The following is a 24,973-nucleotide window of genomic DNA, read 5'->3' as shown; positions in this document are numbered from 1 at the left end:
GGCATGATATAAACTGAACCTATTGGCCTAGTGTTAAAATGGGCGAAATTTGGCCCACCTTTTCCTCGGGCAGTGCTCGGGCAGTTCTCGGGCAGTCCTCAGGCAGTAATTAGTAGGGCCGGTTCACATCATCAGCATACATCCATGACGTCTTTGTTTCAAGTTTGAGGTTTTTTCGACTCTGAAATTTCACCAAAATGTCACTTCTGTATTCAGAGATTGTACAATCAATTTCTTTGGATGTGTAAGTCGATTTTGAGGGCGATAGAAAGATCGAGTGGTGTTGAAAAAAATCGTGCATAAAATAAGCATAAATTAAGCGTCCATGGCAGATAACATAGGGTTGCTCGAGTATAAGCCCCTCCCCTAGTTTTACTGCTGTTTAGTGTTGCCGAACCGGGGGCTTATACTCGGACGAGTATATCGGCTGACAGGTCACTTGTTTATGATGCATGAAAGGAAATGGCCAGAAGTTTACTTTTGGAAAGTTTGAGGAAATGCTACTGATTTTATCTGCTTATAACTTTATCATTTGGTATGAACTATGATAGACGTATGGCCGTGTTTACATCCCCCAAGACTGATCGCCGATTCAGATGCTTTACGAAGTGATTGTAAATAAATAAATGAATACAAGTACTAGATCTCATGCATGTGTGACTCTATAATTAGTAACGTTAGGAGATATCTAATTTTATATTCCTAAAAAGTTTACCTAGTGATTGACTGACTCTTTGCGAGACTGAACGATAGGTTGTGTATAATACAGCACGGCGCTGCCAGTAACAGTGACACAACGTGTAGCATGCAAGAAGTTTATACTGTTGACGAATAACGAAGCAGTCGCGTTGTCGTCATCTGTTCCCTTCTGCTCGACTAAGTCTCCCCTAAAATATTTTAGCTTCTTTGAGAATTTCGCAGTCATGAAACAATGAACACTGTGCTTTATATCGCTGACACTTAATCAAGAAAAAAACTGCGGAAGCGTAGCTGATCACTCCGTCACAGAAATGGCTGGCTGAGCCGCCCGGCCTCGGGTGCCAGTGTGCCCGATATTTACATCATGTCAATTTTAATTTATCTCTTCTCGAGAATTTGGCTAGACATGTCTTTACGGTCACATATTTTTAAAAGTGCCAATGTTCATGTGAGGATTTATAACGCCAAACTGAAGATTTTGCGGCGAGAATACTACCTTTGGTGTTTATGCTAACATGACCCTCAGCCTGTTCCACTTCCAGCTGTTGATAGGAAAGATGTGTGTTATGAACGGTGGACAATTTTCAACTTGATCTCTACTACGTTTATCTACAAACGTCATGGACTGGTGTAATTCAAATTTTTATATACAGATTTTGAACGAGGTAATTTGTGTTGAGAAGTAATAATAAGGTGGGATGGCAACTCCAGACTTATATTTATATTTTGTTAGCTTGCGGTTGTGTGTACGGTAGTGCACTGGTGTGTTTGACTGTGGTCACGGTGGGCTTGTCACTGACGCGACGGTCAACAAGAGTTCCGCTCTTGTTCTCGTTTAGGTTAAGGTTCCGACTGTTAAAATTTGCAGGCCTGTAAATTCTGAACAGCTTTGTCTTATCTTCTGTGACGAAGATATTCTCAGTTGCACTGCTTTCACTCATGAAATTATCACTATCTCCATAGTCAATGCACGAAGTCACCATCACCCATTCTATTAGTGACGTCACAGCTACTTGCGCCAAAACGGGGCGAGCTCGGCAATTTCCGGAAATGTCGCCATGATGGAAATCGAAAAGTGCAACTTTTCCCGTGTTTTCGTCGAAATAACATAATACAACCGTCTAAAAACCGCTCAAATAAGCTTCAGTTTGTGTGTAAATGTTTGTTTTATTAATACCAATTTCATTGACAACCAGAATATAGTATATGCCCCAAGTCAAACGAAAAAGTCTCAAAATGTGGCAGGACTCACACCTTAAAGTGACAGAGTCGTCCTTATCTTAACCCCCTTTAATGAATTTTGTTGAAGTGGTTTGTGTCATTTCACTTCTTTACACATGCTGACATAGTGGTCACAAGTGCACAACCTTCAGTCTGTTTGCAGTAAGACAAGATTAAACATTCAGTGAAACATGCTAGGGTCTGAGCTAAAAATCTAATTTCGTGCGTAACTTTCACCATGATTGCTGAACACACATTTATAAAAAATTAGGCCTCACGCAAGATTCCGTAATGAAATCTGCATGGGCGGTACCTTACATATAGATACGAATAGAAATCTTTCCTTACATCGGGGCAATGTTTGTAACGGGAAAGCAAGTCAAAATACGAAAAAATCCATTTTGTCAAGTGATCACACATGAAATCATCCATTTCCATTCAGGAAGGGGATAATTTTTGACACTTAAGCAGTTCTGTACCGTCGTCATGTTGTACACTTAGTGACTCTCTTGCGAGTATTCCAAGTTTTCCTGATATCACAAAAACGTCGACAAGTATAGCGTATCCCCTTTAGAACAAAAACTGAACATGTCAATGTATGATGATTTCAGCATACTCAGTGTACTAAAAAGCTGTCCGTCTATCTATCTATCTATCTATCTATCTATCTATCTATCTATCTATCTATCTATCTATCTATCTATCTATCTACTTATCTATCTATCTATCTATCTATCTAGTCTGTCTGTCTGTCTGTCTGTCTGTCTATCTATCTATCTATCTATCTATCTATCTATCTATCTATCTATCTATCTATCTATCTATCTATCTATCTATCTATCTATCTGGCACAAGACCACTAATTCACTTCCGGGTTCGTTACGAAGATAATTCGGAAGAAAAATAGTGCAGACCTTGAAGTTTTGATACTTGCATGGACGCTTGTTTAGTTTGAACTTTAATGTCAAGTATTTTTGTAAACATATTTTTCTACCTGAATCAAAATGCAGACTGTTATGAATGATGGCTGCATTCGGAGGTAATATGAGGAGTTATAGGGCTAATAGAAATCATAACAATAAGCCTGAATTTTGTCAAAAACACTATTGTTGGCACTATTTTCATCGCTATATCAAAATTTCCGTGGACTTGCCCACACCAAAAATTAATCAGTAGTCAAGCTGACATCGACCTAACACCTGTTAAGAGGACTCGTGCCGCTGAATGTTTTAAAATAGGAAGATCGAGCTCAACGCTACTGTTGTGGCCCATGGGAAATTAATTAGTGGTCTTGTGCCATCTATCTATCTATCTATCTATCTATCTATCTATCTATCTATCTATCTATCTATCTATCTATCTATCTATCTATCTATCTATCTATCTATCTATCTATCTATCTATCTATCTATCTATCTATCTATCTATCTATCTATCTATCTATCTGTCTGTCTGTCTGTCTGACTGTCTATCTATCCATCCATCCATCCATCCATCCATACGGTAGCTAGTTATTATGCTTTTATTTGTATTTTTCTTTCTTTCCCGAAAGGCAGATAATGCTTCGTTATTTAAAAATTCGTTAATCGATGATAGGCAGTAAGGCAAAACACGTAAAAGGGCAAAAGGGTGTGGAAAGCCTTCGGTCGAACCCTTTTTGTTCTGTTTCTGTGGAACAGAAGGCGACCAAAAAGATGGAAAAAAACTGCGCCATACAAACTGAATCTTCACCAAGTATTTAAACGACAACTGAATGAATCTTTGCAAAAGTTATTTTGAGCAAAATATGTTGCCTTGTATGCAAGTGCTAACTTTATCTTTTGAATGCAAACTGACTGACTGTAAGTAAAATACATGTAGATCAACAAATGCGCGTCGTCGCCCTGTTGTTTCAACTTAACCAGACCGGAAACGGTTCCTTTTTCGGCCTGATATTACAACATTTGCAATTTTTACAAATCAAAATTATCCACAAAGTGTTACTCTAAAGATATTTTCACGGAAATAGTTTTCTTTTGGTTGATAACAGCGAAATACGATAAATTTACGACTTCACCGAACTAGCAACGATCACTTTCAAATCACCTCCTTTGTTGAAGAATGTCAATTTAGATCACACACTGAAATTCCCGAGTGCCCCCTCTAGCGACAGTGGTGCTTGCTTTGGTCTTTACATCGAATGTGTCGGACGAACAGTTCAGCTGCCGACGGCCAACTTGGGAGCGAAATATAAACTGTATCTCGAATCGTCTTTTGCTGTCGGCGTTTGATGAAACTTCCCATAGAATGAGGTAGGTAGACTCCTAAAATATCTACGAAAGGGGCGCTGAGGGGGTCTTTTTTTGCACTATCAATACGGATACTGAACAGGCAAGCTTCGTTAAGGTGTCTTCAAAATGTCTTCAAGGTCATTGAATTGAGTCGTCGCGGTCTTCTGAAGGTGTCCTAAGATTACAGTTAAAAGGAAAAAATGACACTAGCGTTTCTAAGTCAAGCTTTATACAAGATACTCGCTTGATTTTACCTAGATGTATTACATACAGCATTTTGTAGCTGCAAAGGTACAAAAAGTTTACACACTTAAGTCATAAAGTTCATAGTGCGCTAAATAACACGCTTGTTTGGATGGCGCGAACTGAATCCTGGGATTTACGTGTTGTTTATTGTCGTTGATGGCCTAAAATTTTCATGTTTTTGCGAAAAAAAGGACGAGTGTTTTTGAAATATCATACATGCAAGTTTTCAAGGTTATGCCGTGGCATCGAAGATTATTGCAATTGTAACATTGTCAAAAACAGTTGCATTCTTCGGTCTTACTAATGAAAGCGCTGCTTAGAGTGATACTTTGTTAGTTTTCATAAGGAATGACATAACGTCTGAGATAAGATGCATTGGTCGAAATATCACAAATGCAACCAAAAATATGGCCGCCATTGACGACGTTTGTTGACAACGTCGTCTTTTTTATATTCACTGGGTGTGGAAGGCCTTTGTAGCAGACAAACGGCACCAATGCGACCCCACCCATTACCATTTCTTGGGTGACGGCCGTTTGTGACAAGTGCCCTGCATGCGTCTTGTAAGGTAGGAAAACACTCTGAGAACGCTACAAACACTTCCATCAAATCTGAATCGACACTGACGACAGCGTAAAATTTTATATGAATCAAATTCCATTTGTAACCACCCTGGTCTAATCAAGTACATTGTTTATTCATTTTAAGGTAACCGGCACACAGTGACTACTGAAAAAAACTATCAATTCGGGGTCGAATATTTCCATTTCATATAGTTGGGGAATATATTGCTAATATATTGGGAATATATGGGGCAGGATGCGCTTACTATTTTCGAAACACCTGACATCACTTCTTGGTCTTTTGGCCAGAGGTCCATATATCTTTCTTTCATGAATTTGACTTTGTTTGTACCGTCTATTTACTGTCTGTTCTGTGCTGTTTGTGTCTATGTTTACAACTATTGTCTTACAAATTTTGACCTTGTGTTATTGGATTATGGATTGGTATGATTGTGATTATATTGCTCATGGTATATTGATAATTCACGGTAAGATTTAGAGAGCTCAAGGTGTGAGTCGGTATACAAGCCTCTCCGGTAAATTGTTCCCGTGAACATATTCATATGAATTCAAGATTGTCTGAATGACTTTTGTCGTCACAGATAACTATCGCTTTGCCTAAAATTAAGATGTCTATATAAATCAGAATACAAGATTGTGTCCTGTCGTTTGGTGAACTTTTTGACGTTTTCAAAACGCAGAAAGATCGGATTAGAAGTAAGGTTTCAATTGTTTTATAACCTGTGTTCTTGAGAACTTTACAATAACAGCACACTGAATGGTTTATATCTGCCTCTTACCACTCTATAGAAAACAGAATCGGGGTGTAACCGGATGATTTGACCCCTCGTTCAATAGAGTGGCCATGTAAGGTCAGTGACGAGAACAAAAGAAGCTATAGAATATAGTAAATACACTCGAGCTACTCAGATCGTACGTTATGTGAGGTCAGGCTTTCGAGTTCGACCCGCCCATACAATGTCTTGTCCCCATTCCACTTTCGCGCGATTGTGATGCAAATATTTGAACTGCCATTCCACAGTAAGTTTTCTCACACTGGTCGGTCTCAAACGCGGACCGGACCATTGTTGTCTGCCAGTGTTCAGCAAGGGGGTCTACGCGATGAACTCCAAATAAATTAGGACGAAGTGACTTTGTCTGACATGTAAGCTGGGTCGCGCCCGCCAAAACCAAGAGACAAGAAAACACAGCATTCTTCAGACTATTCTTATCGCCGTCGGCAACATACAACCATGTCTACGATACAACATACTAGTGCTTTTCGAGCTGGCGTGTACTCTCTATTTGTGATACAAAGGGAAGCGAATCGAAGAGTTCTAAAATGGTATAGATGGAGACAACTGACAACTATTTTGATTTCCATGCCGAAGGAGTAGCACGGGTCTGTGCGGTTTGTGTTCGGTCTTTTGTACCGGTTTTTTGGATTTGAAATATTGGTTTCAAAATTCTGTTCCTAGCAACAGTCGGTAAAACGCCGGGGTGTGGTGACGATCTTGCCGGCTCTCAATAAACCCCGATGATGTAATAATCGTCTTTTGACAACTTTCACGACAATATTAGTGTATCATCCACAAATGATGATCGGTTGCGGGAGTTGTCGAATCCTTCGATCTTCGTCACTGACCTTCACCCCTTCACAATACAAGTGTTGGATAAAGACCCCCTTGTGATTTTACAAGGAGCTACGAAAGGAAACGAACAAAGCATACAAACATAAACACACCTTGCTGGTTGTATATTTCCAGTACTAGTGCATTCAGACGATACCAGCGCTAGCTGCAAAGAGTCAGTGGAAGCCCTTCACCAATGCACCGAAAATGTTTCCTACTCAAAGACCTTTGAAATTAGCACCGACAAGTGGTAGACTAGCAAAGGATTGCAAAAATTTTAGAGTTTGAATGTTTGTGCCTTCTGTGTTTGTGAATTCTACCTTAGGCCCGAGTCCTGCAAAATTAGAAACATTTTCACATCAAACGCATTTGAATGAAGCGCAAAAGCACACTTGATACTTAAACTCTTCCACGTTATCAGACCAAACAGTTTATGAAGTGTACATTTGCTATGATTATTCGAGTAAGGTCATGTGTAAACACGATGTCATCGAAACTGACATCTGCTGACCTTATCGCCTCATCGCACCATAGCAATGGAGATGAATACACAGAGCTTCTCAAGCTTCGCAGACATTGGGTCATTAGTGTGTTATTTATTTACTTGTGCTGAATTCTGATGAGCCCCGTGCTCAGTAGCCGGTAACGACATTATGACCGCTAGATCCAACTTCAGCTGTGCAGACAACACTACGGCGCGCTAAAACCGTCGGGTAAAATACCAGTCTCTCTCTCTCTCTCTCTCTCTCTCTCTCTCTCTCTCATACACACACACACTCACACACACAAACACACTTGACCATAACTGACCATATCAAACAAAACTGACGATGACGACCGATAGCCGAGGGGGAGACAGTTGACAAACCTCTTGCCAAATTTACGAGTTGGGTTAGAATTAACACCCACTTCTTGACATTGCACTTTTTCGAAACTTAAGTCTGTCCAAGCATCATGGTCACTAAAATTACCATTTTATGAACGAGAATTTTATTGTTTTTCGATTCTTCCTTGATAATTCGATAGTATAATATCAGCCGCACGCATCAGCGGAGACTCTGAACAGTTTATGTGCTTAAAATGGATCAAGCACGATGAACTCGGCTTAAGAATTTAGACATCTCTTTTGTGATTCGCTTCATCGTAATCCCGCCGTGACCACCAGAGGGAATTTTACATTTATTATAGACTTGAGCACTTGCCAACGGAAATGATTGAAGGTTCAAAACTACACTTGAGGACTAAACCAAACTTTCTTGCTCTCATGTGTGACAGAGATAGCCTCCGAAGGTAAAAACCGGAATCCTATTTTACTAGGAAAGTGTTTGCGATGAAACATGAGCAAATATAGTTCTGTTTGTTGAATGTGACATTTATGTTCTATTTCTCTTTCAGAACGAAGAAACACACAACGATGGCCAGTCCGGTGCTTATTTTCTTGTTGACCTGTCTGGTGATTTGTCACGCTGAAGAAGCAGGTAATGTTCGTTTTTAGAGTAATCAGTTTATTCAGTAACTTGTCAATGATCTGCATTCAGAAATCTAATTAAAGCAACTAACTAGATTGACAAGATGATGATGATGATGATGACGATGATGATGATGATGATGATGATGATGGTCATCATCATCATCATAGGGTTGCCTGGCAATTTCGATAACAGTCTTATGATAGAAACACGTAAAATTTTGTAGGAACACGTACATGTAGAATGAGAACTAGATTTTGACATTGGAAAAAAAATGGAAAAGAATGAAAAATAAAAGAAGCATGTCAGGAAAAACACAAACAGATTAGACGGACATCGAGGCAAAAAGCCATGGAGCTAGAAACGCAAAAACAAACTGACAATAGCGGAATATGTTGCAGCTTCAAAAGGGTAATTGAGGATAAGTGGACAGTGTAAAAGGAGATTTGAAAGTGTGCTAAAGTGTTCATGTGACATTTAGTGGTGGGTAGGGAGAAGACAAAAAATACGTTGGTGTTTTGATTTGAGCGCTGATAAGGAGATTTACAGGATTGTATTCAAATTAGATGTACTACATTTCTTTGTTTTGTTTTTTAATTGTTCTCCTTACCAGATATTGAAATGGTGTACGTGAGGGTAAATGCTATTAACGAAATCATACCACTAGATCAACAAAGTGGACTAGTCCCTGTAATAAATTTCCGTAACAATGGTCCGCATGATATCACAGCTGCAAATGGAAGTGACCTCAATTTCAATATCAAGGCCTACCTGTCATCAGATCCCGACAAAAGAGAGGCGGAAGCGACTTTCGCGTTGAATCTTGGGTATCTACAGGGGGACTCACTCATCGTCGATGACCTCAAAAAACCGGTGCTAAGCCAAGCAGTCCGAGGCTTCACACTTGACGGTGTCGAAATAGTGATTCCGTCGGATGCCTGTGAACAAGTTGATTACTTCTGCGTGGAGGTCGTGTTAGTCAAAGATGGTTTCAATGATACCAATTTGAACAACAACATATACTGTGCAAGATTCGCGTTACCACTAAATGATGACAACATTGGAATATTCAAGTGTTATATAGGTAAGTTCTCCAATCAGCTAGAGTTACTAGCGCGGCACACCGAACACGTTTTCCCGTTTTCACCATATATTAGTCAATCGCCATGGCAGTTGATTTGGTCACGGATGGCGAAGTCACAGGAAAATGGTTTAAATGTAGCAAATGATGTAAACTTGAACATTGCAAATGGTTTAAAGTCAAACAGTGCACGTTTTTTTAAATGTATGACTGCCTAGGTTCCTGTATTAAGCACCCGACATACATACATACATACATATATACATACATATATACATACATACATACATACATACATACATACATACATACATACATACATACATACATACATACATACATACATACATACATACATACATACATACATACATACATACATACATACATACATACATACATACATACATACATACATGAACATATAAGTAGACCATTACTTCTTAACGGCTGTAACAACGAAATCATTGTGTTTTCTTCTCTTCAATTAAGATATCGAAACAACACATGCGGTTGTTACTGCTCCCGATGACGTCACCTACTTGGCAGGCGATGCGAACAATATCACCTTTAACGCCACAATCATAAATACAGGCGGTATCATCTTGAACAAACGCCACGGAGGTGATTTTGCACTCTATCCGACGGTCTATCTCACCGACAGCGCTCAGTTGGAGTCAGCGAGCGTGAAAGAGCGTCAAGACGATATCAGCATCCGGTACACAGATGATGTAGTCCCCGATACATCCATGACGTTGGAGGCCTTCGTGTCGAGTATAACGCTCCCAACAGACAATGACAAATGCTCGAAGATTACTCACGTCTGCTTAAACATACAAGATGGCACTGGAAATTACACGGACTTCGACACCACCAACAATGATTACTGCCTGGAGTTTGGTGCTGTGAATGACGGCAAAGCGGGTTTCAAATATGGATGCCCCGTCAATGGCATAGGTGGGTGAAATTTTATATCACATCAAGAAGCACCAGCCTTATAAGAAGACGAATCATGTGATCGTTTGATTTGATTGAGCATGGAGGTAAAATAAATGGTTTGAGGCATGAATTATGTATGCGCACTAACAGAACGCTTGATGCACTGATATCTACCCGTAAAATTGGAATGCTAAACGTACTTATTGTGTCATCGGTTTGATGAAAATCTAGCCATAGTTTGGTCAACGGTGTGAAACTGATTGGCGCGGTACTATCTAACCGTCCCTGGCTAATTCTCTTGTAAGCTTCACCAATGGACCACGAATTGCATCAACATTCACAAAGTTATTAATGCAAACAGACAAAACTCATCAAAATTTCGGCAGGCAGCAGCCATTATTTCACGAGGGTGTAATATATACTGTAACGAAAGTACAGTCGTGGTCGGTATTTTATGTTTTTTCCCGGCACTGGTAATGAAGTAAAACACTGCGGTTCTGAAGCATAGTACTTCTTCACACACTCTTCATACAAGGCACAATTTACTGGCTTACTCGATAAGAGGACAGCAAATCCATGCTTGTGACGAAAATTGCAATTTGTAAACTTCCCATAGAGTTGACACGGGGATCGCAGCCATTTTGGAGTTCATATCTCGGTAATTGTTTCTCAAGTACCAAACTTTGCACGGTGACCCCTGACCCTCATTCACGATTTGGTGAGAGAATGGTATAAAGTTATATTGAGAAAAGTTTAAGTAAAACTAGTTTACTTGAAAGGCACGTACTGCCTTCACCACGTATTTTTAAGTCAAGAGAGAGTGTGAAGCAGTTCGTAACCTGCACAGTTCATTTCGCCAATGACGTGACTTAGTCAACCACATATTTTCGTATTCTGCTTATTTGTTAATCACATTTTACGCAGTTGTGTGCGGAATTTAAAGTTTGTTACTCGTGTTCGTCACCTGTCGGAGATGAATTTAACGAATAAATGTATGCACATCCATAGTCACCATAGTCAGCAGCCATTAACCGCAGATAAACCGTGCGATATCGTCAAACCGTCAAACCAAAGAGATGCGAGAGCGTTCACACTGCTACCTTGTTTTCTGCTGATTGAAAAATAGACAGCAGTCTCGCTTCTACTGTCTATGATAGGATCAATTTCGCCCGCCAATCATCCGTTTTCTATTAATGTCCCTTCGAACTGTACACGCAGTGACTTTTAATGAAACTTTATTCAAAACAATAAGAGACGGTGCAGACGGTGAACTCCGATCAGTGTGAGTCACCCGATGGTGAACGGTGAATTACAGACTCGTCAGTAGACTGACAGTGAAATTAACAAAATAAAAAATGACATCGACAACTTGATCTAAATAAAACAAAAGAAGGCTAAAATAAGATATTGTACACTTTGATCACAGAATTCCCTCCAAGAAAAACACCCTGTTTGTTTTGTGTTGTCACTGTAATGTAAGACTCTGTCCAAAAGTATATTTCGTTTTCCATTGCACGCGTCGATCTCTATTTAAGCCGTGCCAGTCCTTTTCCGCGTTTGCTTAAAAACCACTAGTGTGAAAAAAACGACAGTGAGCTACGCATTGTGAAAATGTCTGGATATACGCACAACTTATCCGTCATCTCTCTGTGTGTGCCGCAATGACCAGTCCTCGATGCTAGAAGAGACCTTATGGTGCAAGGTAAACTGTCCTGTTTGGCGTTCGTATATCTGAAGGTGGATCTCGTCAGCTCAAAAGAGAAAAATATACAATAAACTGCGTCGCCTCAACGTGTTTGCAAGAATGGCTGGAAGAGAAACAAAATCTTAGGGTAAAATTCCACATAGACCTGGGGAGCTAAATGTGACCGTTTGAAAATGTTAATTTGAGCGCCATTAATGCATGAAATACTAAAGCGAAAAAAACCTCAAAAGCAGAGCGCCACAGACAATAACATAAATAACTTCCAATGTACTCATATCTGCAAGTTAAGTTTCATGCATCTTGTAATCGTCAGATAGATCTAGTTTTTTTTACTTGTCTAACGATCGCAGAATGCATGACACTGAAGTAACAGATAGTATTTACTTTGTACTTGAAGTAATTTCTGTTATAATTGTTAAATAAATTTTAATGTCATTAAAATGTATTTCAGGTGCAAGTTCATAATGTCTTTGACTGAAGTTTCATTGTACTTACAGTCATTATCATAATTATTCTATTTTTAAAGCAAATGTATGTTTATACCACACTTGTCTTTGATTTGCACAAACACTTTACCCCCCAAGGGTGAGAAGACACTGTCATCTTCGATACAGTATTTCGGAACCAGGTGAATGTGAATGATATTTTTCCCTTTGACATGCAGATTTACAGATCCAAACTTTTGAAGTAGTCGACTGGAAGAATACCGTGTACAACATCGGTGTGGACAACACGATCACTGTCGACGCACTCATTGCTAATCTCGGCGACGATCCGATTCTCGATTCAGACGTATTCGACAACTACGACTTTAAGATTTACTTGAGCAATCAACGGCATGACCTCGGACAGGCCACAGTGACGGTCGACTGCACGATGAATTTGACATCGACAACCAACCTCAAGGATGGCCTTGTCTACGGTGACACCTTAAACACAAAGGGTATAGTTGCGACATGTAAGCTGCCTGCGGACACCGAGATATGTAGGGCGTATCAAAGCCTGTGCCTTGAAATCGTCAAAGGAGCAAACGCCCCCTACACAGAGACCGTGACGGACAATAACATCGTCTGCGAGCAATTTGGCGACATGATAGGGAATAAGAGCTGTCCAGATTTGGATATAGGTGAGCAACTGAGGATTGCCAAGTTTTAGAAAATTATATTAAAATGATTGTTTAGGTAAATTTATGCTTCAATCGAGCTTCCCGTGTCAGGGAGATGATGGTTGTTTTAGAAAATAGACAAATAGTATACCTATCTGTGTAGTAGTGCAACTTTAGAAAACATTTAATCATCACTATTCTTTATTTGCTGTCGATTTAATCTATCTATCATCTTAAGAGTGAAACCTGAGCTGGAGATCTAACCCAGACCTTTGACTGATGAATATAAATTCTACAAACAAGAGGCCATATGGTACCCTGTGTTGCATGGAGATTTTTTTAACCAAAATTCGTGGGCCTTGCCCACATTTGACGTACAAATTAAAATTGCAACGCAAATATAAAAAGGATACTTAGACGGTCAGCATTCATTTGAAGAGTAGACCATGGAGGGGTCACCTCGTGTGTAAAGTTGTTAGGCTTCAATTATCTAGTAACCAGTGTAGACATATAATTGGCACTTTTTATACTTGGTGTCTTTCCAACAGATTGCTTATACTTGCTTCGAGAAAGGTTGAGAAGTACACGTCTGGTCGCATGAAAGTGACTGTGTGAAATGGTAACAAGTCTGTTAATCCTTGGTAATATTAAAATAATGCCTATGTCCAAATGGGTAAACGGAGAGAAACAGGGGAGGGATGTTATTTGAAACCGTTTATTGGTATTGTTCATTGGCGGGCTACATCACTATGATCATTGTTTCTTGTAAGCAAGTTCGCTTTTAAGTTCCGGATCCAGCATCTCATTATACCCGTTTGATGTGTATCTTTCTTCGTAGATATTACACCAACTGACATGACAGTCACACCCTCCCAGCAGCCGTATCCACTGGACATAAAAGTTCCCGCTGACGTCACCATCAGAGTCACCAATGTTGGGCCTGGCGATCTCCCCGAAGTGGATGACCCGGCCAAAAATTTCAACGTGACTGTCTGGCTGTCCAACAAGGACCACACGCACACGGATGGCATCAGGGTTTTGCTACCTGCCACGGTAGCGAATATCACGCATTTGAAACAAGGCCTTGACAAAGACGATATCATCGGCATAACCCTGTCGCCAGTGAACATCAAAATACCCGAAGACTCCTGCCAACAGTTACTTTACCTGTGCGTGACGGTATCGCTGGACGAGAGCAGCATCTACAAAGAGGTCGACCCCGACTCTGATGACATCTGCGTGGAGTTCGGCCCCCTTCCGGACAAGGCTGGTGAAACCGAGTGTTTTGTCGGTAAGTTTTGCAAGAGTCCTCTGAACGAAGGATTCTGTACAGTGATGTTGTTTTTTATTCGTGCAGATGTCGTGTATGATACTTCCCTCTGACCTACGAGTTCATGGCGACAACGTTAACACCGACATTAGGGTAGAATGCGCTTCTTAGACATATACAATTCTTTTCTAATCTATCACTTTTTGGATTCATTTTGAAGCTCTTGGAGTAAAAAATATCTCACTTTTTGTGAAAACTGAAATTTCCCTTTTTCCACATGTATGATAGAGTCAAGTCTCAAGGATGGCGGCCATTTTGAATTTCAAACATCCGTAAATTTGAGGGTAATTGTTTCTCTGGAACCAAAATTTGTACTGTGACGACTGAGAATTCTAGATTTTGAAAAAAAATTGTTTAAAAGTTTCCATAGGTAAAGTTTAAATCATTTTCGAGGTGAACACTACATTGAACTAATATAGAACTTTTCCGGATGACAAATTAGTCCAACAAAACGTGTAGGATTTTTTTTCAATATGGAGTTATTGTTTCACCAGTGTTCAGATTTGCCCTGTTACTCAGCTCAACTCCAAGATTTTGACTTTTTCTCACCCTCGCTTCGTTTGTGTTTTTTATCGTGTATGTTCAAGGTTAATACTTCTCGTGTTCATTTCTTCCGAATAACGTTGATAATGAACTTGACTTAGGTCATCTTCAAATATTGCAGAATCCACGAAATAAATTGTCGTCGGATTTAATTTTTTTCAGATATTGCCGCGACCAACGTTGTGGTAAGTTCTCCATCCAATCTAGCCTACAAGCCTGGTTTTGAAACTGATATTGTCGTCCAGCTGTCGGTGGATAACAACGGTGGACTGACCGTACCCGAAGCTACAGAGGGCCACAACTTCGTGGCTGTCGCTTTCCTGACAGACAGTGCTGATCTCCGCACGGCCGCAGTGAAACTCCCAGCCACGGTCACCAGCGACGGATTCACGGAGGAAATTCCTGGCAAAGCCATGTCTAAAACTTTGCCGACCACTATGGTAAAAGTCACCATACCAACAGATAAAGCAAGGTGCGAAGAGCTCACTCACTTTTGCATGGACTTGACGCACGATGGCAGTAAATATACAGACAAAAACAGCACCAATGACTTCATCTGTATAGAATTCGGTCCAGTCGCAGACGGAAAAGCTGGAATCAAACAGTGTAATGTTAGCATAGGTAAGAAAAGATGTTCAAACATATATTTTATTTTTATTTTAGGGACCCATTGCTGCATGATTTACTGTACTGAGTGTATTACTGTACTTGGTGATCTCTCTCTCTCTCTCTCTCTCTCTCTCTCTCTCTCTCTCTCTCTCTCTCTCTCTCTCTCTCTCTCTCTCTCTCTCTCTCTCTCTCTCTCTCTCTCTCTCTCTCTCTTCTCTCTCTCTCTCTCTCTCTCTCTCTCTCCCTCTCTCTCTCTCTCTCTCTCTCTCTCTCTCTCTCTCTCTCTCTCTCTCTCTCTCTCTCTCTCTCTGTAACCTGTGCTTTCGCCATGAGCAGACTACAGTTACAGTAGGTGTTCAGTCCGCAATTCTGCAATGTCAAGGGGTTAAATTTCCTACAACTATGAAGGATACGTCCAGTGAAATATAAATTATTCTAAAGGTATTCCGAACCAAAACAATGTATAAATACGTGTTCCCTAAAGTAAATCAACATATTCCTTATTACAGTGAATGCTCGTAACCCTCTGTATATTTCCCGGTACGAATCTTATATCTTTCCTTGGTTTCCAAAGTTACGTGACGAATGAATGTAACTATGAGTGAAGACTACATCATTTTTGTACAATAAAACAAGTTTATGTCATTATTCGTCTAAGACTTACTAATGTTTCTTAAAAGACAAATTACTCCCCTCCGTCTTTCAATTGCCAAGACCAGGAACTGTCGCCGCACCATATGCTGTCATTTTCTTTTAACAAGAGAAATCTTGCCCAGACTGGCATGTAGTCGTCAGTGATATCATTTGAGCTTAACCCTTTGAGTGCTTTAATATTTCCCACCAAAATTTTAGTGCAACATTTTACCAGTTTTTATGAATCTGTAATATTTCTTTAATATTTTTGGACCAAATGGACATCACATTTCTTTGGTAAAGTTTTTTAATCAGAATTTGGCAAAAATCTGGACAAAAAACTGACTGGGGTATATTTTATAAAGGGGACAAAATTGACTTTGGCGCTCAAAGGGTTAACGCTTGTATTGGCTAAATTTGCAAGTTGGACAAAGTGTACCAGGCATTGTGGTATGGTTCGTTTTCACAATGCTACAAGACTTTTTAATTTACAAACCGAACGAAGACGAAAACCTCATCTGCTCTTTAGTTCAGATTTTGCAAGAATTTAATGATTGTTCGTCGTTTCGTTTGTTATCTACTCTAGATCTCAGTACAGATAACCTCATAGTGTCACCCGAAGTTCCGAAGTATGACTTTGACGTTGACACCAACGCCCATATCGAAATAACCGTCACTGACAATGGAGCAGGTGACCTGCCTGAAGCCATGGAGCCAAACGTCAACTATGAGGTCAGAGCGTACCTGACCAACAGCGAGGAATTCGAGACCGCCACCTACAGGAAGGAACTCCCGAACTTGAACTACGACCTCGTCACGCTGAGGCAAGCGATCAGCAACGGCATGGAGATCTCCTTCGACACCGAACGCGCTCAGATCAACATACCCCTCGACGAGTGCTTGTCAATCACCCACATCTGCCTTTACGTTACGATCAAAGACAGCGATACGTCTGTGTTCGAAGACCCGAACCTCGACAACAACGACGACTGTTTAATGTTCGGGCTCGTTGGAGAGGGCAAAGCCGGTGTGATTCCGTGTTTCATTGGTAAGGGCGGTATAATTTGAATGTTGATGAATGAGAGAGTGAATAAACGATTGAAAAGACGAATGAAATTATCATGAATTAGATGAAAATACGGTATGAGTTTTTGTTGATTAAATTCCACGTTTCAACCAAATCTGGTAAAAACGAATGTTTGCACGAAATTGAACGGTGAAGGTGTTTACCGTTTTCTTCAAATTATAAAGTCTATTGCGTTTGCGGCAAAAATTATAATTAACTGTACCACAAACTCAAATAATGCTTCTTAATTCGTTCAAGTACTCAAAATACCCAATTTTGTTATTGGCAGAACGATATATAGACTCGAAATCGTATTTCATCCTCGATGTTAGTAAGTGCAAATAATCACAGTCATATCCATCCAATGATCCGATAACACTAGGTCAAAATTCGTAATACATATTAGTCAATTGTTAGAAACCTAGACACTAAAACAGGACAGAACACATAGTAAAACACCAGTACACAAAACAAAGTAAAATTCATGAAAGAAAGATATATGGACCTCTGGCAAAGAACCAAGATGTGATGTCAGGTGTTTCGAAAATAGTAAACGCATCCTGCCCAACATGTGGCACCCGCTATATATCAATCTGTAAGTCAAATAGGTAGTGGTCATCAACTAAGGTCCAATGTCACTGATGCCATCAGCGATCATTTGTCGAAGACAGATGCTGTATTTATCCACCAGCTCGTGATACCTGCCAAAAAAGCGTTTGAAAGTAGAGACAAGTTTTTGTCTGGTGTAACCTTGATTTAACAGTTTGTAAGAGAGATGGCCATGTCTCTCTACAAAATCACAATATGAACTGCATGCTCCTGCATATCAAATAGGCTGGGAAATGTATACCCCATAAGCGGGTTTGAAACTAAAGCAAAATGAATCTCGGAGCGAATATATTGAATCACACAATACTTCACTTTCTAATACTTCACTAGCCTGCTACTCTTGTGAGCTAATTTTGAAGCCTGCGCGAAAGACTAACTTTTCCCGCCTTTTGTGAAAAAAACACGAAATGGATATGTTAGGGTTTGCTTTCCTCTCAACCATGACTTTGCATGTTTCAAGGTTGTGAGGGACCAACGTAATCTTTCAGGGAAGCGTCAACCAGGGGCTTTAAAGGCCCAGATTCATTCTCAGACTTACTAGTAGTTTATTAAAACTATGATGAGATAACGAGTTGCTCAGCCACAAAGGCGAAAAGCTGAAATTGAGAAGGGCGCCTTTAAGCCCCGTTAGCCGTATCTTTTTGCGCTTACTCAGTCGAAAATAATTTAGTTGTTAAAATCTAAGAAGTGTGTTCATCGCCAATGTTTAAAAACCGTTCTGTTGTCACACTTCGTTAAGCATTTTCATATAACATTTCAAACCATCTCACGTAAAAATTGCAAAATGATACAGATAATGGGGCTTTAAAATTCTTTGCTGTACAGTCACACTGGTAATTTCCATAGCATGTATTACCAATGATTGCTAACTTGGTAAGCTTTCGTCCGCTCGTGCACACTGATTATTAAAAAGGAAATAAATCTTGTGTTTTTGCAGACATTGCCGCCATAAGATTGAGGGTTATCGAGCCAAGAAGACCACGATATCCGGCGGGTCGTGACACAGAGCTCACAGTAGAACTGACCGTCCACAACTACGGAGCCTTGAGTCTTTCCAGCGCTCCGGCCAACAACTACAACTTCTTTCCTTTGATTTACCTGACGAACAACGGGAACCTGGACAGAGCTACCAGGGTGATCCAGCAAGCTGAAGTGGAGGCGAGGTTTGACCACGAGGTTGCGTCCACGGTGACGGTTATTTTAGCTGATTTCATGATCACCGTCAACGTCCCCGAGGACGAAGACACGTGCAGGAGCATCACTCATATATGCCTGCGCATCGACCACAACGAGGCGCTGTACACTGACGGCTACGAACCAAACGACAAGACGTGCATGCCTATCGACCCAGTTTGTGTAGGAGGTGTGTTTTAGGTTTTGTTGACAATTTTGGGATGATGCTCAAACAAGAGTTTTGACAGATGATGTGGCCCACTGTGCTCAGATAATTCTGGCTTCAATACAGTATCACAGTCACTGTATGAAAGGCTCAGTAGCTATGTCTTTTGATGATATTTTTTCATATTTTTTGTTTCATGTGTCAAATGCAAATACAAAGTTTTTGTTCTTCTACAGCATGTTGACACACCCACTATTCAGCTTGTCAATGCAGCGCGTATGTGTGTGAAGTGCACAATCATTGTTTACATGTGAATTCTGGTCCGGATCAGAATTCACTTGTCAACAATAACAATGCAGTCTGCACATGTCTAGGCTGAGTTGACTAGCTCAACGCTGCGCACTTCAACATTCTCTTAGCAGTAAAACACGAACTTTAGTTGATGTTATAACAAATTATCAAAAGTCAAACTTTTGGGCCATAATATTTACTTTTGGTTTACCAATCTTCACATGCTTGCAGGCACAATAGATAAAACCGTGTCAAATATAAGCATAATATGATGGTGTAGTGAGTAGGTTTATAACTTTAGCGATGTCAAAGATAGATAACCACTGGATTTACCTACAGGCAGAGTCATAATTAGGGGGCAATAGATGTAACCTTCGACAATATATCCACTATACTTGCCCCAGTAAACAGCATTTATCTTACTGTCACCCTTAAGTATGCTGGAATACAAAGTACCAGCCGTTGGGCCACAGAGTGGCTTGTAGTATGCCCGGGGGTTACTGATGATATTTTCATACGGGGGGTGCGCCGCTCAAGTCGAAACAATTACCCATTTATATTCAAAAATAAGACCCATTATTAGGAAATTGAAGACCAGACATTTCGATTCGGAAGTTGGAAGAGAAACTGTTGCATAGAAAAAAAGATACAGCAACAGCTATGAGGCGTTCCACGACGTACGCGTGCATGCGTTGACGGCACCTGAATCAACCTGTCATGCGCACAGAACTACTAGTACTTCATTTTGAAGTACACTGATGTAGATTCAGTCGTGTATTGGTCTCCGCCAATTCTAACCCTTGGAGTTGGCAGATATCCATAAACGACTGACTCTTTCAGTCTACAAGGAAGCAATATTAAAGTTGGGTCAGTCACAATGCCTTTTGATTGTTTTCCTTTCTACAGATGAGTCCCCGGCAGACGAACAAGATAGGGGCCTGCCTATAGAATATACAGCCATAATCATCGTGGTAGTCGTGCTGGCTGTTCTCATCGGGGTCACCGTTGCCTTGTGTAATGGATGCAAAAAGTGAGTTGAGCAATTTTTGTGTCGTGCACGAAGTTTCACGAGCAAAGCAAATCTAAAACGTCTAAGCTACACTGATTACTGTTAGCACTAAGTAGAGTGACTTGTGGATCACCCATACAGTTCTCCACATTCGTCAGTTTAAATCCTTAATTTCCTGTCCAACAATGAGGAGCAGAGCCAACGCTGATTATCAATCATGACATGTGTGTTCGTTCTTTACGTACGGACAGCAAGCAAACTATACCAAAAATACCTGCCTATATATAGACAGACAGACAGACAGACAGACAGACAGGCGAATAATTTCGTAAAATCACACTGCAGGTTATGATAGAATTAATAAGATTTATATGAGCCTACTTGTACTATTAATCTACATGTCCTTTATTACATAGATAGATAGATACGTAGATACATATATACACACACATAAACATACATACATACATACATACATACATACATACATACATACATACATACATACATACATACATACATACATACATAAGAAATGCATGCATGCAGGCAGGAAGACAAACGGCTAGACAGACAGACAGACAGACAGACAGATGTTCAGACAAACGGACTTGTCGTAGGATTGCGGCACTTATTTGCCGTTACGCATGTCTCACTTTCTTATCTTTTTATTTCAATTTTACAGACGCAGTCCGAAATATGTTTCTGCTTAGATGCATCAAGTATGGAAGGCAGAATTACAGAGGAAGAAACGGTTTTACAATTATGTTTAGCTTGCGAAACATTTCTTATCAGTTTTATTGAGCATATCATAGGATGATAATGATATTGCGCCTGCTCTCTCGACAGCTGTCCAATCCTGCTTGGTGACTATCTCAATGGTAGACATGTAAGACAGATACATCTCGTCTTATAGATATATGCGATTACCAAGTATTTAAAGTCTTGTTTTGAACAAACGACTTAAATTTGTTGTTTTATTACGTTTTTGTGTTATTTTTTTTTACTTTTCCCAAATGTTGTCTGTTTTACCAGTAGGTTACCATGGTGACAGGCCAAATTGTAATGTTTCCGAGGAATACGGCGAAATTACAATGTACAGTTGTTAGAATTTAACTTGCAGTTAAACTGTGAAAGTGCAGTATTTTTCTATTATTTAATTGTTTAAGACCTAGGGGATGGCATAAATATTTTACTGTCTGTTTTACACTTTATAAACGTTAAATGCGGTATACACTGAGTCCACATAATAACCTTTCACCTCGATACAACGAGGTCATTGCAATAATGTTTTTGGTATTTAAATCAATTGAAAATATATGGGTCATGCAATTTTAGCTAGCAAATATAGATGTAGCGGATTTACTTGTTTGGGGAAAGCAACCTTTTGGGTTTTTACCAGTAATGATTTGTACACTTGCACAAGGATAAACGGCTAAAAGCTAAAGTTGTCATACCTACGCACTGTTTTACAGTTCCATGTACGAATCATTAAAGGTACACGGTCACCGTAAATTTGCATATTCCATATATGGTAAAGGGGCGAAGCTTAGCGTACTACCCCGTGACACCTGTAGCTGTCGATCCTCCATATTTGATACGTCGGGGGACATGGACGACGCTGCTAAGTATGCCATGGCTGGTCGTGTGGGCGCCCTTTTTTAAAAGCTGCCAACCGCGTAAAATCTGTGTTTGGCTAATAAAAGACAGGTGACCGAATACCTTTAAGGATATTTAGTCTGCCTTTGAGTCGCGATAGGTTGTCACTGTAAAATATTTGCTATGTCACGATGACTCAAATTTGATCGTTTTTATATCATGTTGTACATACACCCCAAAAAGGAGGTTGCACTTCTGATCAACTTGTAATCCAGACACAATCAAGTTAACAAAATCAAACAAAACGGTAATGTGATTTAATTCCACAGCACCAGCAATACATAATATTTGAGCCGGTATACTCTTTGGTATATATGGTGTAGTATTTTATGTTTGTTGTAATATTATATACATTCATACACACAGACACAATATATATATATATATATATATATATATATATATATATATATATATATATATATATATATATATATATACATCAGCTCTTCAAGTCAAACATATCAAGAACTACACACATACCCACTTATACCTGGTATATCTACATATTATACATATAGTGTATTTGTGTGTTAATAATGTTTGAAGGCCAATATAAACTTTGACCCGGCAATAATCATAGGTACAGTACCTCCACCGAGGTGTAGGCTAAGAAGGGCCATGTGCATGTTGAGCATCAACGTTAAGTTGTTACCCAAAATGTCGTGCCAATTTTTTTTTTCACCTCCAAAGAAATCAAAACCACAGCAATAATCCTTTCAAACGACTCGCTTACATTCTATGTATATATAGTGTAAAGCATTGCTAGATTGCTGTGTCATTATCTTACATTCGCCAGGTTCATTTTATATCATGTTATTGTACGTAAAACGATGCATGCGCCATGCCGGTAGACAATTCATCCACAGATTGTTTTGAATTACGCTAATATGAAAAATCATAGTCGCATCAACTGCGTATCACTTTGAAAGTCCCCCTCATGATAAACTTATTAAACATCGCGGATTTTCGTACACGGGAGTCTTCTAATCATCCCAGTACTTCCATTATTAACAATTATCACGATTAACATTTTGTGTCAACAATTTGACTTTACGTCATGTCTTGTCAATGGACTGACGACAATCTATTTGTCCTACAGGTTTCCTAGGCTTAGTTTCTGATTGTGTTACAATGGCTGACTTGCTCCAAATGGAACAGCTACTCAATATCCTATAATTCTGTCTTTGGTTTTATTTTTGGTATTTTTCATGATTAGATGTCGAACAACACGATGACCTTCGACCTCATACAATGCCAAACGCCTTAAAACTTGAAACTATATTTCAAACTTTAACGAATGAATCTTTATGTAAAACTAATTTAACGAATTTATTTAATTATCTGATCTCTCTTCCCGCCTTTAAACCTATTAACAAACTACAAGTATTTACTCAATTTAAAGAATTGATTTGTACAGAGTTAGCTCAGTTTACTCTAGCACATGTTATAGAAGATAAACAGTTGCCAAAATGCGACGCAAAGTTTTTAATTTCTTTTGATTTGAGAGAGAAATAAATATTTATATAAAAATATCTGGTGTGTAGTAAATCTATGGTCAAACGTTTGTACGAATTAATGAATGAATGAACGATCATACCTGTCTAAGGGCATTTTAATATTCTCCCCGAGGCAGTTTACGGCCGAGATGATAGAAGCTTAATAAATAGGAATGTATTTATGTATGTATGTATGTATGTATGTATGTATGTATGTATGTATGTATGTATGTATGTATGTATGTATGTATGTATGTATGTATGTGTGTGTGTATGTATGTATGTATGTATGTATGTATGTATGTATGTATGTATGTATGTATGTATGTATGTATGTATGTATGTATGTATGTATGTATGTATGTATGTATGTATGTATTCATGCATGCATGCATGTATGCATGCATGCATGCATGCATGCTTGTACATACGCACGTACGTACTTACATACGCATGCACGCATACATGCATGCATGTATGTAGGCGGGTAGGTAGGTAGGTAGGTAGGTAGGTAGATAGGTGGGTGGGTTCGTATGTAATAGAATATATCTACTTTGGTTGATTTTATGGAAGTTAAGGAAGCCGTTACACAGTGACAATTGGCTCATAGAAGTCTTGAAATTTCTTTTATAACTTATAGTGATCTTTACGAAACTATTCGTCTGTTTAATAGCAAATCTTCATTGCCTGGTGAGTGAGTTCTGAGAAAGAGAAACTTTAAATATGTATGAATCCGATAATCTTTTACAAAGCAAAAGAGTTTAAAAATTTGTCAAATCGCACGTGTGTGTACTGCACGTGTCATATGTCAGTGTCTGAGAGCGTGTAATGTTCCCACTGTAATTCGTAACCCCTGGTAACCCTCTCATGATGTCATCATTGTGTCCTCTCATGGACATGCGCAATTACACGAGAAAAGGTTTAACGCTTGTTATCATAACATCACGACGTCACATGATATATTCCAGCAAGACTATGTTTATTCCAGCAAGTGCAAAATCAATGTTGCAGTAACCTCGCTGATTTTGGTATCAAGTGGATACATGGATATGTTAGCAATACTGTCGTAACTTAAGTGCAAGAGTGGCACATATTCTACTAGTAGCACCCATCGTGCACGCCAAGCTGCATCAAATGTCTGCTTGAACGACATCCCCGTCAACTACACTGTAGAAAGTGCTAGAAGTCAGTTGCTCTACAGTTTGTGCGTGCGACTCTACAGGTATGGACTTTGTGGTATGACCGGACAAAAACTCCAGGGCGTTGTTGCCAATGCTCGATTGAAGGCTACGAGAAAGGCGTCTTAAAGAGACGAATATAAAACAAGAAGACAAAGATTCGCTTTGTCGACTGTTTTACAGGTCATCGGACATAAAAAAGTCTTTTAGACCTTCGGTTTTTGTGATACCACCTCATGTTACAAAGGGACCTAACAGTGTTCACTTTATATTGCGTAC

The 24,973-nt window shown here is 39.5% G+C and overlaps 2 protein-coding genes across 2 annotated transcripts in view; one reads left to right on the top strand and one right to left on the bottom strand.

Moving 5' to 3' along the window:
• The window catches only part of LOC139143798 (multiple epidermal growth factor-like domains protein 6), a 435,859-nt gene that overhangs the window by 401,673 nt on the left and 9,213 nt on the right, over positions 1-24,973 (bottom strand). The gene's annotated exons all lie outside the window — the stretch shown is intronic.
• On the top strand, positions 4,075-23,552 carry LOC139143795 (uncharacterized). Its single transcript, XM_070714355.1, has 11 exons — positions 4,075-4,211; positions 8,026-8,108; positions 8,713-9,183; positions 9,673-10,137; positions 12,489-12,950; positions 13,768-14,220; positions 14,965-15,423; positions 16,631-17,092; positions 18,657-19,082; positions 20,256-20,379; positions 21,044-23,552. The coding sequence occupies exons 1-11, from the start codon at positions 4,207-4,209 to the stop codon at positions 21,069-21,071; spliced, it is 3,438 nt and encodes a 1,145-aa protein (XP_070570456.1). The 5' UTR covers positions 4,075-4,206; the 3' UTR covers positions 21,072-23,552.

This window comes from Ptychodera flava, chromosome 11 (genome assembly GCF_041260155.1).
Source record: "Ptychodera flava strain L36383 chromosome 11, AS_Pfla_20210202, whole genome shotgun sequence".
Classification (NCBI taxonomy): domain Eukaryota; kingdom Metazoa; phylum Hemichordata; class Enteropneusta; family Ptychoderidae; genus Ptychodera; species Ptychodera flava.
The sequence above is the reverse complement of the archived record's forward strand: the minus strand, read 5'-3'. Positions and strand labels throughout refer to the sequence as shown.

Bases quoted from the DNA above. Each gene is read 5' to 3' on its own strand.
- LOC139143795 (XM_070714355.1), top strand. The intron at 15,424-16,630 runs GTAAGAAAAGAT...TATCTACTCTAG, and splicing joins ACAGTGTAATGTTAGCATAG to ATCTCAGTACAGATAACCTC. The intron at 17,093-18,656 runs GTAAGGGCGGTA...GTGTTTTTGCAG, and splicing joins TGTGATTCCGTGTTTCATTG to ACATTGCCGCCATAAGATTG.